This window comes from Helianthus annuus, chromosome 17 (genome assembly GCF_002127325.2).
Source record: "Helianthus annuus cultivar XRQ/B chromosome 17, HanXRQr2.0-SUNRISE, whole genome shotgun sequence".
Taxonomy (NCBI): Eukaryota; Viridiplantae; Streptophyta; class Magnoliopsida; order Asterales; family Asteraceae; genus Helianthus; species Helianthus annuus.
In genome coordinates, this window is record NC_035449.2 from 12,827,011 (window position 1) to 12,842,490 (window position 15,480).

A 15,480-nucleotide genomic window follows, 5' to 3' on the forward strand; every position below is an offset into this window, starting at 1 on the left:
CGAGATTTCTAAAGTGAGAATTCAAAATTCAAAGCGAGTCGGATTTTGGAAACCCATTTTGACGGATGTTACAATGACCCTGGTACTCGTCCCTTTTTTTATTCTTGCCTTTGATCAAGCAAGTTGTGACATGAATGTCAGTTCTTGTCGACAAGTCTTCACCCTAAAGAAATGGTTTAATCCTATATCCAACCATAACTATTTTTTGGTTAAAAAAACTAATTCAATTTCTTAACATCTCGTTAACATGTTAACAATTAACACACAAGTAGGGTTGGCAATAGATATCTGTATAAGACACGATTATATCTGTTTACTGAAAAAGTACACAATGTGATTTTTTACCTTTTAAAAAATAAATAAAATTATGAGGTTATGATCTATCGTTTCTTTTTCTTGGTACATAAAACATAAAACTGTGTTATAGACATGAGATATCAAGTAGTTAAACGAGTTGTATTCCTATTTAATATCAGTGTTATACGCGTCGTCAGAGATCTGTTAAACCCGATAAGACACGATTTAACAGCCCTACACACAAGTAACACAAGTAGGAGTAGGGTTGTAAACGAACCGAACGAACACGAACAAGACATTATTCATGTTCGTTCGTTAAGGAACAAGCTTGTTCATGAACTGTTCACGAACGCTTACCGAATGAGATTTCTTGTTCGTGTTCGTTCATTAAGGAAATGAACATGTTCGTGAACTGTTCACGAACACTTACCATATGCGAATGAACTCTATCAAATGTTGATGAACATAAATGAACTCAAACGACTTTTATGAACACAAATGAATACAATATTCATTTTAGAATAAAATCTTCATTTTCATCACAAACATTACGAAGAATCCACAAAAAATAAATAAACGCTTAACATAATTATCCGAACACAGTTAATAAGATTAACAGAAAATTAAGAGTTTGTCAACACAAACTAAAATTGAAATACAGTGAAATAAGGGATGTGTGAGAGACATATAAGATAAGTAGGGTTTCAAAATTTAAAAAACTAGAAATAGTAAAACAAAATACAACATATCAAAGCCTTTAAACAAATGAACACAAATAAACATTAACAAGCGGACATAAAAACTTATTACCGAACGCTCACGAACATAAACGAACACATTACTGGACGTTCACGAACATAAACGAACGAACGCAACCTCTGTTCATGTTCGTTCGTTTAACTTAACGAACAAAATTTCTTGTTCATGTTCGTTCATTTATTAAACGAATAAACATAAACGAACTTTCCGCCGAACAGTTCACAAATTGTTCGCTGAACGATCGTTTCGTTTACCGCCGGAGTGGTACAACACCTATTAAATGATATGTCATCACCCCAATCACATGATCATTAAATTAAACTCCAACTAAATCACCTGCAAATTGCAATCACACCACCACATTTCCATCACCTCCACCGCCGTATATTCTCTCCGATCCGATCAAACTCATGGCATCCGAAGACTCCATCGAAATCCCACCGGAGATCATCACCAACATCCTCCACCGTCTTCCATCAAAACCTCTAACCCGCTTCAAAACCGTTTCAAAAAACTGGCAATCTCTAATCTCCGACCCCCAATTCATCAAACACCATCAAAAAACCCTCAACCGCCGCCACCTCATCTGCGACATCTACAACACCCCACTCTACTCATTCCCCATCAACCCACACCACCAAACCCCACAAAACCTCACCCGCCATTTACCCCACACCGATAAATTCACCTTTCACGGCTCCTGCAACGGCCTCGTGTTAGCTTCCGCTGACGACTTCGATGGCGCACATTCCCTAATCGTCATCAACCCCACAACTAGAGAATGCATACAGGTACCAGAATCCGGTTATGATGTTGTAGATAAGTTGTTACAAGTTGATATCAAGTACGGATTCGGTTATGATCCGTTGACTGATGATTACAAGGTTGTTACAGTTTCCTACTTTCATAATAATTATATTATGTTTCCTCGTACAATGTCTGTGCATGTTTATAGTCTTAGGGATAATGATTGGAGGCGGGTGGGTGATTCGGTTTATAATCATTCTCGTGGGTGGAATTTGCCGGGTGTTTTTGTTAATAGCGTTCTTCATTGGGTTGTTGGTAAAGGTTTGGACGGTTTACGGGTGATTGTCGGTTTTAGTTTAGCGGATGAGACGTTTAGTGAAGTGCCATCGCCCGAGTTTGGTGATCGGGGTGATGTTTTGTCGAAGAGGGAATGTAGGCTTGTTGTTGTGGGTGAAAAGCTTGGTGTGTTTTTTGAAGATAAGGTGTGGGTGATGAATGAGTATGGGGTGAGGGAATCTTGGGTTAAGATTGTAATAAATGGGATTAATAAGATTCGGGTGGTTGATCCGGAGATTCTGTATGAAGATGGAAAGATTTTGATGCTGTGTGGTGGTTTAATGTGGGTGTATGATGTTGAAGAAAAATGTTTTCGTGAACATATTGATATTTGCGGGGGTGTTGGCGGGGTGATGGTTAGAGGTAGTTATGTCGAAAGCCTTGTATCGCCGAAATTCAGATGAAACGGTTAGAAATCATCAGTTGAAGTGAATGGGAGTAAGTTTGATGTTTGTTTTCAAACATTTTATTACTTAAAGCTTGCATTTTTATATATTTCCGGTGAAATGATTGTCGATCTTTTTCAGTATCAGTCTTAATAAGTTGTTTATGAATATTTTAGATCGTTAGTAGCAATAGCGTTGATTATGTATCTTGAATATGAGTCTTTCATGATGTTGTGTTGTGATTTATTATGCTTTTCTTGATCCCTTGTTGAGTTCTTGTACATTGTTTTGACATGATCGGGTGAGTGTTTTGAGACTTACGTAGAGAATTATATGTTCGTGTATGTGTTGATTCTCTCAAACCTATTTTTCCACGTCTTTATATAAGGTAAAGATTCTTAATCAACATAATGGGGATGCTATTGAATGTTATATGAATCTATTTCAAACAAAATGGTAACTGGCATTAGAGCGAAGTTAATGAACTTTCTGCGTATTCTTGTTGAAGTTTAAAACTTGTATGCAGCAGCAACAAGACTTGTATTTCAGTTATGGTTCTAAATAGTGTTTTTTTTTTTGTGTGTAGGATGGTGATGTTGCTTACAAAAGAAGACTGAAAGTGGTGGCAAAGTGGGCGGTTTGGATCAAGTATGATACCCGGTGGGTTGGATGGATAGGGTATCGGGTCAGAGTTGTATTCGACTTGTTGAAATTGGTTAGCCTTTTAAACGGGTCAACAGCTCAGAGTGTTGGGCGGTTGACTCATTGGGAGTACCCTTTTCTGTTTTACCTTCTGGTCACTTGCATAATAGATATGTATCGTTTATATTCAATGCTTTTAATATGGTATGTTTAAGATAAAATGCAACCGAAATTAAGACTTAAGTAGTGTTTAACATTATTGTAACCGAGTATTGAACATAGTAACCTTGCATTCAATTATAACATTTGCTTTCATATACTTTGTGAATTTGGTACAAATATAATGGAAGGAAATATACTAGACTTATGTTAAAAACACAAGCGAACTGATACCGCTTTAAATGCATATATGATTAGAATTTACAGTAACCTGCATAAATCCCAGGGTTAATATGTGTCGTCATCACCTAGAAACTCAGATTTGAACTTCGTTAGTAGTCGCCCTAAGTAATCGATGCATTCACCATCACGCTCCGTCCCCAAAAGAGATCATTAGAAGCTTCAATTAGCATACAATCTACTCTTGATAAAAGCAATGACTACATGTATGGAAAAAAATCAGTAATAACTTAGAAGTAAACATGAGCTTTAATTGTACTTATAGTACATAAACCTTTCGAAACAGATTTATACAAGATATTTCGTTATCACTTCATGTTTAAAGCACTAAATATTTATAAAATATTAATAAGTGTTTTCTGTCAATCCGACCCGTTTTAGATCCACACAAAATACTCATTTGATCCAAACCCATTTTGACATTTTATCCGATTCATTCGATCCTGCCCATAATCATAATGGGTATTTATACTTATCTTTGGTGTTGAAGTGACATTTCTAGCATTTATGATACAATTGTCATGCCACGTCATCAACTACCATTACCGTAACACGTTGTGAGACGTTTGGAGCAAGCCACATCTTAGCAAACAGTAGCAGGATGAGCTCGTACCGTATTAGTCCAAACCAAAAGTACTGATCCCCAAAAACACAAAAGTGGGGTATTGGTACCGAAAGTAGCTACTATAGTACGGTACCAAACCGACCCGAAAGTACCGAGCCGGAAAAACACAAAAAGTGGATACCAATACCGAAAGTGGCTCGTACGGTACGGTACTGGTATTCGAAAGGTAAATTAACCTAAAATACCGTACCGTACCGAACCAAAACTACCAATCCCAAAAAAATGTAAAAAGTGAGTACCCAATTGTTACCAAAAATGACTCGATACGATACACTACCGATAACCCAGATACCAAATTCTCATCCCTAAACAATAGGAACCATATCTGTAGTTTTTCAAAAGTTAAGAACCAAACTTGCAATAGAAGTATACCACAAACACCATCCACACGTGGCAGGCCTTTGGTCGCATATTGTTATAAACGGTTACACTCACACCAAACCTCTGATATCTTCAACTGTAATTTACTAATTTCTCTCAAATCAAACTTCTCGCCGGCGGCATGGAGATCCCACCGGAGATCATCACCGACATCCTCTACCGTCTTCCCGCCAAATCCCTCGGTCGCTTCAAATCCGTTTCAAAAAACTGGCAATCTCAAATCTCCGACCCCCAATTCATCAAACACCACCAAAACACCCTCAACCACCACCATCTCATCTGCAATTCCCACAACACTTCACTCTACTCACTCCCGATCAACCCAGATAACCAATCAGACCAAACCCCAGAAAACATCACCTGTCTTTCACCTCACACCGACATATTCATCTTCCATGGTTCTTGCAACGGTCTTGTTTTATGCTCTACCGATGACTGTATAAACTGTCACTCGCTCGTTGTGTTTAACCCAACAACTAGAGAGCTTGTAACAATACCGGAATCGGGTTATGATGTGATTAGTAACTTGTTAGAGATTGATATCATGTATGGGTTTGGTTATGATTCGGTTACTGATGATTATAAGGTTGTTACGGTTTCCTACTTTCATTATAATTATTTGGTTCCTCCGGGTGATATGTGTGTGTGTGTTTATAGCCTTGGAGAGGGTAATTGGAGGCGGGTGGATGATTCGGTTTATGATCATTCTCATGGGAGGAGTTTGCCTGGTGTGTTGGTTAATGGGGTGCTTCATTGGGTTGCTTGTAGAGGTTCGGATGGTTTACGGGTGATTGTTGGTTTTAGTTTAGCGGATGAGACGTTTAGTGAAGTGGCATCGCCCGAGTTTGGTGATCGGGGTGATGTTTTGTCGAAGAGGGGATGTAGGATTGTTGTTGTGGGTGAAAAGCTTGGTGTGTTTTTTGGAGATGTGGTGTGGGTGATGAATGAGTATGGGGTGAGGGAATCTTGGGTTGAGATTGTAATGTGTGGGATTAATGAGATTCCGGTGGTTGATCCGGAGATTTTTTATGAAGATGGAAGAATTCTGTTGGTGAGTGGTGGTGTAATGTGGATATATGATGTTGAAGGAAAGGCTTTTTGTGAAAGTATTGATATTTCTAGGAAGGTTAAAGGTTTGAAGGTCAAAGGTAGTTATGTCGAAAGCCTTGTATCGCCAAAATTCATTTGAGTCAGTTGGAAATCGACATGTTCGAGTGATGGTTCGTGCGTGGAAGTAAGGTTCGGATTTTTTTTTAAGCAAGTTTATTTTGCTTTTAAGTTTCTATCTTACAATTTGTTTGAGTTGCATACATAGACCATGAGATGATTGTTAGCTTTTTTCGGTATTGTTCCTAGTAAGCCGCCGCCTTAGAATATTTTAGATTGTTAGTAGCAGTGGCGTCTCTGAGAATCAGGTACCCTGTTCGAGCTTGTGAAAATGTGGCCTGCCGTAATGTTTTATCATGATTATTATTATTTGTAACAAAATGGAAATTGGCATTGAAGTGAAACTAATGAACTTTGGTTTTTAGTCTGTTTGTGGGATTATTCTCTAACGTGGGATTATTCTCTAACCTAGGATATTTTTGGCAAAAGTAGCTAGTGGCTGGTAGCTGTAAGCTGGTAGCTGTAGCTGGTAGCTAGTAGCTGTAACTTTTTAGATACATTTGGTGTTTGGTAGATTAGCTGGAGTTTTAAATAAAATGTATAAAATGACCAAAATGGACATAACTAAAAATTTAGAAAGTTGGTGCATTAAAAAGTTCCTTATTTTTAGTGGTTAAAATAGTCATTTTTCCCTAAAAGCTTGTAGCTCCTTCTAAACGCTACTAGTAGTAGCGTTCAACCAAAAGCTTCAAGCTTCTAACCTAAAAGCTTAAAGCTCCTTCAACCAAACAATACTTTTTATTGAGTAAGAGCTTTTTCTTAAAAGCTTAAAGCTAGAAGCTCCTAAAAGCTCCATGCCAAACATACCCCTAGTATGATTACGTTGCTGCTTATGTTGCAAGTTTATGATTTATGCTTTCTGTGTATTCTTGTTGAAGTTTAAAACTTGTATGCAGCAGCAGTAAGACTTGCTTAACTGGTTGGATGTGATCTTCATGATTACATTTATTATATGACGTTCTAATCGTCTTTTTTGTGCAATCAGTTCAAAGAATGGTGGCAACGCTTAAAAAGAAGACTGTATAGAGGTGGCAAAGTGGGTGGTTTGGATCAAGTATGTGTTCGACAGATAGGGTTGAAATGGACGTGTTGAACTTGGTTAGCGTTTTCGAATGGGTCAGCAGCTCAGAGTGTCGGGTGGTTGACCCGATGGGATTTCCCTTGTTTGTTTTACCTTTTAGTAACTTGCAAAATCGATATATTGAACTTTGACTATCATTTCGTTTGTCTGAACTTAAGAGGTTCATATTTTCTAATAGTTGGCGGTTCAATGCATGATGGGGTGTGGCTCGTGGTGATGGTCAACACGATCACGTCCAAAGTTGACCATCGAGTATTGAACATTGTATGCACATTATTAACTGGTACAAATATAGCGCAAGAAAATGCACTTACGTTAAAAAGACAAGCTACACCCACATTACAATTGATACACATATGATTAGGATTCACGGTAACCTGCAGAAACCTCAGCGTAATATGTGTCATCATCACCTAGAAACTCAGACCTTAACTTCATTAGTAGCCGCCCTAAATAATTTAAACCTTCACCATCGCGACCCCCGCCCCAAAAGAGATCATGAGGAGAAGCTTCAACTAGTACACAACCCGCCGTTGATAAAAGCATTGAATTCAAGTGTGGGTAAATTGAGAACTTGCATTTTAACGCTTTATACATCACCTCTGTCTTAACACTTTCCCAATCGCCCCTTACCTGCATACCAAACTTGTTCTATTAACTTGTTGACCACCTTTATTTTTCGTCAGAAACTAAAACTGTTTTGAAACGCGTACCATATCGGGGTGTTCCCTTTGTAGTTTCCTTCCCATAATTGCTGCTTCTTCAGGACTTTTTGCTGAATGTATTGCTTCAACGTAGCTTCTTGCATCCGGATTGCTTGAGCCCACAAACTTGTGTGCCTGCATTTGAATAAAATAAAAAAGGAAAAACTTTATTGGCATCATATGCATTATAATGGTTGATTCAAGTTATGTTTCAACTCGATTGGGTAAAATAAATGCAAAAAGAATAGTAATAACTTCGGAGGAAACGGTCAAATCATAGTTGTCAATAGCGGTCGCTATAGCGAATAGCGTAGCGTATAGGTCGAAGGTCGCTACAGGGGTCAGGGTATGTAGCGATTCATAGCGGGATATCAGCTTTTTTTTTTTTAAATTTAAATAGCGATTAAATATAGCTGGATTTTAAGTTTTTTGTTATATATACATGTAAACTAGCGTATATAACAGGGTATTTTGATATAATATACATATAATAAAATTTTCATTTTTCTAGTGTTATCCCTATTTATAAAATAGCGGTGCTATTTATAAAATAGTGCCCACTATCTACGCTATTCGCTATGTAGCATATAGGTACCTTATCGCTATTTGTAGCTATTCGCCATTAACAACTATGGGTCAAAAGTTGGCCAAATTATATTTCTAATTCATACACCCTATGGGTTAAAATGGGTCAAAAGTTGGCCAAATTATATTTTTTACTCATACACCCTATGGGTCAAAACTATGGATCATATACGTACCTTATCGCTATTTGTAGCTATTCGCCGTTAACAAATATGGGTCAAACGAAAAAGTGTCAAATACCAAGATTTTGAAAGTATTTTTAATTCATACACCCTTTCAAACTAATTTATTTAAGATACTAGATTATAATTGAAACAATATACAATATAAGGGTCAAGTTATTCTACAAAGGCTTCTAATTGTAAGAAGGATTTATAGAGTGACAAGTGTCCAATAACCTAAAACTAAACCCACTACATCACCACCAAAAACCTAAACACCCACCCCCACCCCATCCCCCCCCTCCCCCCCCCCCCCCCACGGCAAAAAAAAAAAAAAAAAAAAAAAAAAACTATACCTCACCAAAAAAACCTAACCCCCCCCCCCACCCCCCAAAAACCTAAAAAAACCTAAACCCCCACCCCCTCAGCAAAATATATATATATATATACATATATAGAGAAAGTATAATGTACAAAACTGCTTAACCTACATTAACCTACGCGACCCAAAACATAACGTGCGTGATTATTTTTTTGTACATTATAACGTGCGTGATTATCACCAAATAACTGCTCCCATGCGTGATTAACTGATCCATGCGTGATTATGGCCCTGATCTGATGGTTCTGCTTGTCGCGTACGTGAAGTATGATAAGGCTTTTTGTATGTTAACCTTCCTCTATATATATATATATATATATATATATATATATATATATATATATTTTGGGGTGGGTGATGTGGAGGGGGGGTGGGGGGTGGGGGTTTAGGTTTTTGGTGGTGGTGGATGTTTAAGGTTTTTTTTTTTTTTTTGTAGTGGGGTTTTTTTGGTTTTTTTTAGGTTGTTGGACACTTGTCACTCTATAAATCCTTCTTACACTTTTTACAATTAGGATCCTTTGTATTTGATCCTAATCCTACAATATAATTCTTATATTCGTATTTGACACTGTTCCACCTCTAATTATAAACGTAAGCTGCTAAAACAGGTTTAGAATATAACCTGATAATAATGCTCTACACTTGACCAAGTGACATAATGACCATTTTCATCAGGCAGTCTAATAGGATGATGTGAAAAGTTAGAAAAACTGCCGTATGAGTCCCATGTCTTATAGAAGAATATGATCGGTGAATCATAAGGAGATAAAGATGGATCAATGGCTGAGGTTTCATCAACCGAAGGAATAACAGGCCTCATATCAGGAATGGGTTGCAAATATCCACTAATAAGCATATCACGTTCTATCTGCCATTTTAGTCAACACTTAACATTTAGTGTTCAGAATTTACGGTTTATAGTTTATACTTTATACCAACCTGCTCATAAGAAACATCATTTAACTCCAAAGCTTGTGTCATTTCAACCATTCCAAGCTCCCCTACTGGCGAAGGCGCGTTCTTTCCGCCGATTATTTTAGGAGCAACAAAAGCATGCACCTGCATAAGTAATACGTGTGCATTTAGGTGGCGTTTGGTTTGCAGTCGGAAATCACAATGGGTATGGGTTTGAATTTAGGGTTGTAAACGAACCGAACGTTCAATGAACAGTTCGTGAACCGTTCGACGGGAAGTTCGTTTATGTTCGTTCGTTTAGTTAATGAATGAACACGAACAAGTTATTCCGTTCAATTAACTAAATGAACGAACACAAACAAAGGTCTCGTTCGTTCAACTGCGTTTGTGAACGTTCAGTAATATGTTCGTTTACGTTAGTTCATCATCGTTCGTTTACGTTCGTTCGTGTTCGTTTGTTTATGTTTATTAAAAGTTTTTAATTTATCATTTCATGGTTGTACTTGACTACTTGCGTCGGATGTTTAAGGTTAATGGTGTGTTTTTTTGATTTCAAGTTTAATGTTCGTTTGTGTTCGTGAGCAGTGTTCACAAACCGTTCGCGAACAATTGAAATTCCTTAACAAACGAACACGAACATAAACTTTTGTCCGACGTGTGTTCGCGAACAATTCACGAACACCTGCATTCCTTAACGAACAAACACGAACATGGCCTCGTTCGTGTTCGTATACAGCCCTAGGTTTGAAAGCAATCTGGTACTCCGGTATGAGAATCAATTCCTAAATAACATTGGGTATGGCGCCTAGGGGTGTAAACAAGCCCGGAGGCTCGAGAGCTACTCGTGATCGGCTCGGTTAAAAGCTCGAACGAGTCGAGCCTTAACGAGCCCGAGCCTAAGCTCGAGCCTGAAATAGAGCTTGTTTAGTTATCGAGCGCGAGCCCAAACGAGCCTAAACAAAATTTTAGTTTTTTTATATATAATATAATAATGATGATGATAACATTGGTGAGCCGAGCTCGAGCCGAGATTTGGCTCGCTTAACCGCTGTTGAAACGAGCTCGAGCCGAGCTTTTAGCTCATTTGAGGTTGTTCTCGAAATAGCTCGAGCCGAGTCGAGGCGAGCTCGAGCTCGCGAGCTCAGAGAAGTAGGCTCGAACCGAACCGAGCCGAGCTCGAGCTCGAGCTTTATAAAAACATAACGAGCCGAGCTCGAGCCTAGTCGGGCTCGGCTCGTTTACACCCCTCTACATAAGCAAAGCACTAAAACATGTACCTTATGTATGACACCAGAGGAAATAGCGGATGCGGATAATGTCCCGCCACATTCCCACAAAATTGACAGATAGCCACGGTCAAAAAGGTAATTCACGACATCTTTGGGATTCAAGATATCAAACTCCACTACTTCAACTCCTTTCGATGCAAGAAGCTTCTGGAAACTTCTTCTTGCACCTCTTTGAGTGGCAACTATTGTCGGTACTTCTCTGACATCCCAAAGATTTGCAACCTCGGGAAGATCAAGCGTTTGTGACATAACAATTCTCGTAGGTAAATGTCCACCCCCATGTCTTGGAGTTAAACGTGGATCTATATTTAAAAACGAAACGAGATTCAGTAAAAGAAGTCCAGATTCCAGCATCGGTAGAAATAAAAAAGTAGCTGACTATAAAGTTGCATACTATCTTTGCGTACAGTATTTCCTCCTACGATAACCGCATCACTTCTACCACGTAATTCAAAAACACGAGATCTTGACTTTTTGCTGCTTATCCATGATGCATGACCGCTACTTGCAGCAATTTTTCCTGTCGGAATATAGAGATTCAATGAATATGTTTAGTTTAAGGTCAAGTTTATATCTATACAAGTGCATGATACTAACCATCAAGGGTCATTGCGTATTTCAGAACTGAGAATGGAACTTGAGAGGCTGATCTATATAGCAAAGGAGCATTGACAACGCGACAGGCTTTCAAAGCATCCTAAATAACATAGAAATATAAATAATAGATGTATGAACGAGTCGATTTGGGTTGTGTTCTCTATTAAACGATTAAAATGGGAACAAGTTGAAAATTAGCCAAAATCACATTTTATGCATACAACATCCTAAATGATTTTCTTCAACCAGTTAGATAATCACTAGTTCACTATAACAACAATGTTTTTGTAATCCAAACTCGACCAGTCGATTTTGACCCATGCTATAATCACACACATTTCAACCATAGTTGTTAAAAGCCATCGCCTCTTGCGCCTAGGCCCATTTTTCAGGCGAGGCGAGACAAGTGCGCTTTAAGTCGAGGCAAATTCGCTTTAAATCTCTAGGTGATGGTTCAGTCGCAGATTCTGGCAAGATTCCTAGATTCCGGAGAATTTCCGCCCAAATTTTCTAATTTCCGGCAAGATTCCATCTAGATTTCTACTTTTATCTAAGGGAAACTACTTTTCTACACCATTACTAATGTTTTAGAACTTTCCGAACTAAAGATGATATTAAATGTTATATAATAGCTTTTATCTATTGTATTTGAAGAATATTATTATTTTTCTAATACATAATATATATTTAGTTTCTTTTTTTCCTCAAGCACTCAAGTTTTTTGCGCCTAGGCCCCAAGCAAGGCCTATGCACCTTGAATGCGCCTGGCGCCTTTATTTCAACCCGAACCCATCTTCACCTGTTACTCAACCTGCCCATAGTGCCACATCTAATCAAACCATACCTCGATGGAGCCGCTTCGTATATCTTCCCCAAGAACATCAACTTGCAGCCCTTCATTTTTCAAAGTATGTATAGCTTTCCCCCTAAGATGCTGTAATGGATGCCTCATCCCAATAACAACTCTACTGATTCCTGCCTAAGGATTAAACCTCAATTGCATATTAAAAAAAAATAATAATAACCGAAATAAAAATTTTAAGTAATACCTTCCATCAATTTAAGTATAATCACAGTTTCAAACCATAAGATTCTATGTAAAGTGAAAAAAATAATAAAATAAAAATAAAAATTAAACCTTTATAAGAGCAGATACAGCAGTGTAATCACCATGGCAGTCTCCAGGCTCCATGTTGACGTAAGCAGTGGCGCCACGGCAGTACTCTCCGGCGGCCTCCACCGCCTGAACCTCTGCCGGCTTTGCTCCTTCTGCATAAAGGTAGCCTTCTCCGAAAACCTTGCCGGAGGTGGTAGTTGTGGCGATCACGCAACCAAAATTAGGGTGTGGTGCGGTGAAACAGGCGGACTTATCGGATAACTCGGCGGCGCGTTGGATATAAGATGCGTCAAGCGCGTGGTGATGGTCATTGGTGGAATTGAAGATTGTAGGGGATGTGTAGCATTTGATTGGAGTAGCGAACCGCATTGGTATTGCCATTGCAGATCGGAGATAAACAGCGGTCGGAGAGATTAGCCCAGTTCTGTTCTGTTCCAGTGTTTACTTTTTACCATATGGTCCCCAATTTATTATCCTTAGGCCATGTGTAGTCATAACGCCCTTTTGGGGGCGTTATGCGACACGTGTCGTGCCACGTCACACGGGGGCTTTATGGGGCGTTATATCACTAGAGCCCGTAGTCATAAAGCCCTTACCAATCATTACCTATTTAATAATTTTCAACTTTATTAATTAATATAAAAAAAATTGCTTGTTTCTGATTGGTGGAATATTGGAAAGGAGCCAGAATAACGGCGCCATCACCATCGCGCCTCCTACAATTTTTCGATCGATCGCGCCCTCCGTGGCGGTGTGCCGGCGCTATGCCGGCGCGAAGAGGCATACCGCCCCATGCCATGCCGCCCACTACACATCCCCTTACTAACAAAAGAAAATAATAATTCCCATGTGTTCTAGAGCTACAGATTAGATTCCTGCTCGTTAGTATACTTAGTTAAAAAAATAGCGATAAAGGTGCTCCGTCCACCCTAATAAATATATGTAAAACTCGAATACCACAAACTAACTATTGACTTTTTGGTTTTAACTTTCAAAAGTTGAGTGTTTATGTGGTATGGTGATGGTTCTTTCTTGGAGGATGGTTTATCACGTAAACGTCACGTAAGATGGGCATGAGGATGGAACAAAGAGGATGAAGGTATGGAAATAAGGGGATGAACCTAATAACGTAAACGCTACGTAGGATGGGCATGAGGATGGGGCAAAGAGGATGGAGGTATGGAAATGGGGGGATGAACCTAAAAAGTATATGTATATACTGTATGTATAGGTGTGTGAGAGAGGGGGAGGGATGATTTTTGTCCTTTTGTGGACCGGCACCAACGTCTTGAGAAGGACGGCGAGGACGAAGCTGGGAGGGGGCGGCGCGGTGTTTGGCCCGGCGCCGAACCAGAACGAACCGGGGACTAACCCCATACCGTCCAGCCTAAGCGAGAACTTAGACTATGTTTTGTCCGTTGTGTGGATCTGTGCTCCACATGAGCATGCTAGACACACAACACATGACATTTTTTAACGAGAACGTCTATCACATGATGTTCAATGTGTAGGTAGGTTTGTATGACATTTTTTTGTCTTATATATACAATTCGTAATCTCGTATGATGGGATAGGAAAGTTGTAATCTCGTATGACTTGTAATCTCTAGGATGTTTGTATGACAACACATTTTCATTTATATTATACTATTCAATATTTTGAGCACATACTCTTAATCCCTTTTGGGTATGTATAATATTAATTATGTAATTGATTATAAAATTGTGTTTCATATACCTGATCTTGTACTCATTGGGTATCCATTACTTAACACCCATCAAGTACATGAGTAAAATATCTTTATAATTTTATGTGGTTAAAAAACATACCATTTGGAGCATATATTAGCTGATAAACTAATTATGGATTCTCCTCAACAACAAACTTGAAAAGTTATATACTCAACTACCTTTTTTAACACTATAATTATTTGAATAATTCTATACTAATTGTATATTTTATAATCTATATAACATTTTAATATATCCGGGACAAATATGCCCATGTCATCATAGCATAGTGACATTTTAGGATGTGATAAGATTTATGGACCAATAGATTCTGGGTTCTATTCACACAAGGGGATTTTCTCAGAATTATTGGGTTTCATTCTGAATTGGTGTATAAGCATTATTGTCTAGTGAAGATGAATATGATTGGGTGGTTCCGCTGGTGGCACGATACGCCAATGGCCCGTCAGTGATCCAAAATTGCCGTTTAAAAAAAATTCAGGACAACCATGTAATCTCAAATCTTCGTAAAAATTTCTAAAACTAATCAAATACCCCATCTCATATTCTAATACACGTTACCCCATGATGATAATTAATCATATACCCCATCTCATATTCGAATACATGTTACCCCATCATGATACTTTTAGTTTTGATTTACAATCAACATCTTAAATCTCTTTCTAATTTTAACGATGGAAACTTTAAAGTCTTAAGTTTCCTTAGTCAAATCAAATGAAAGTGATTTTCTACCTCTTTAAAAGCTGGACTGTGATTAGGCTAATGAAAAGTATTAAGTTTCCTTAGTTAAATCAAATGAAAATGATTTTCTATTTCTTTAAAAGTTGGATAGTGATTTCGCTAAACTGGCAAAATATTATGCTACTCGGTGTGGAGATCCAAGATCTTGGAGGATGCCCCTTTATGTTAGCATCACGTCAACATCTAAAAAGAATGCCCCTCCAAAAATAGACCAAGGCAAACATATATGTATTATGTATGTCTATATGTGTGAGAAGGGAGAGGCCCGACACAAACGTCCTGCCCCAAGACGTTGAGGACGACGATGGGGGTAAGGAAATGGTGTTGGAGACCGGCGCCGAGGGTCGACGGGCCAGGCCGTCCCTCACACCGACTACCCTTACATCACAAGGGGTCCTTATGCCACGTGTTCCAT

The 15,480-nt window shown here is 38.6% G+C and overlaps 3 protein-coding genes across 6 annotated transcripts; 2 read left to right on the top strand and 1 right to left on the bottom strand.

Moving 5' to 3' along the window:
* Positions 1–1,358: 1,358 nt before the first annotated feature.
* On the top strand, positions 1,359–3,426 carry LOC110922888 (F-box/kelch-repeat protein At3g06240). 2 transcript variants are annotated; one of them, XM_022167083.2, is made up of 2 exons: positions 1,359–1,940; positions 3,112–3,426. In XM_022167083.2, exons 1-2 carry the CDS (start codon positions 1,467–1,469, stop codon positions 3,379–3,381), a joined length of 744 nt encoding a protein of 247 aa, XP_022022775.1. In that variant the 5' UTR covers positions 1,359–1,466; the 3' UTR covers positions 3,382–3,426. The 2 variants fall into 2 exon arrangements, with proteins under 2 accessions (XP_022022775.1, XP_022022773.1); XM_022167081.2 differs by having other exon boundaries at positions 1,360–2,577; positions 3,112–3,248.
* Positions 3,427–4,602: 1,176 nt separating this feature from the next.
* Positions 4,603–7,012, top strand: LOC110926219 (F-box/kelch-repeat protein At3g06240-like). Of its 2 annotated transcripts, none has more exons than XM_022169975.2 (2): positions 4,603–5,806; positions 6,725–6,997. In XM_022169975.2, exon 1 carries the CDS (start codon positions 4,694–4,696, stop codon positions 5,759–5,761), a length of 1,068 nt encoding a protein of 355 aa, XP_022025667.1. In that variant the 5' UTR covers positions 4,603–4,693; the 3' UTR covers positions 5,762–5,806; positions 6,725–6,997. The 2 variants fall into 2 exon arrangements, 1 of the variants encoding a protein (XP_022025667.1); XR_002585065.2 differs by having other exon boundaries at positions 4,609–5,811; positions 6,725–7,012.
* A 59-nt stretch (positions 7,013–7,071) lies between these two features.
* Positions 7,072–13,020, bottom strand: LOC110926218 (riboflavin biosynthesis protein PYRR, chloroplastic). 2 transcript variants are annotated; one of them, XM_022169973.2, is made up of 9 exons: positions 12,592–13,020; positions 12,298–12,432; positions 11,454–11,553; positions 11,251–11,376; positions 10,845–11,158; positions 9,592–9,711; positions 9,275–9,520; positions 7,534–7,659; positions 7,072–7,453 (listed from the first exon to the last, which is right to left on the bottom strand). In XM_022169973.2, the coding sequence occupies exons 1-9, from the start codon at positions 12,949–12,951 to the stop codon at positions 7,181–7,183; spliced, it is 1,800 nt and encodes a 599-aa protein (XP_022025665.1). In that variant the 5' UTR covers positions 12,952–13,020; the 3' UTR covers positions 7,072–7,180. The 2 variants fall into 2 exon arrangements, with proteins under 2 accessions (XP_022025665.1, XP_022025666.1); XM_022169974.2 differs by lacking the exon at positions 9,275–9,520.
* Between the last annotated feature and the right edge of the window lie 2,460 nt (positions 13,021–15,480).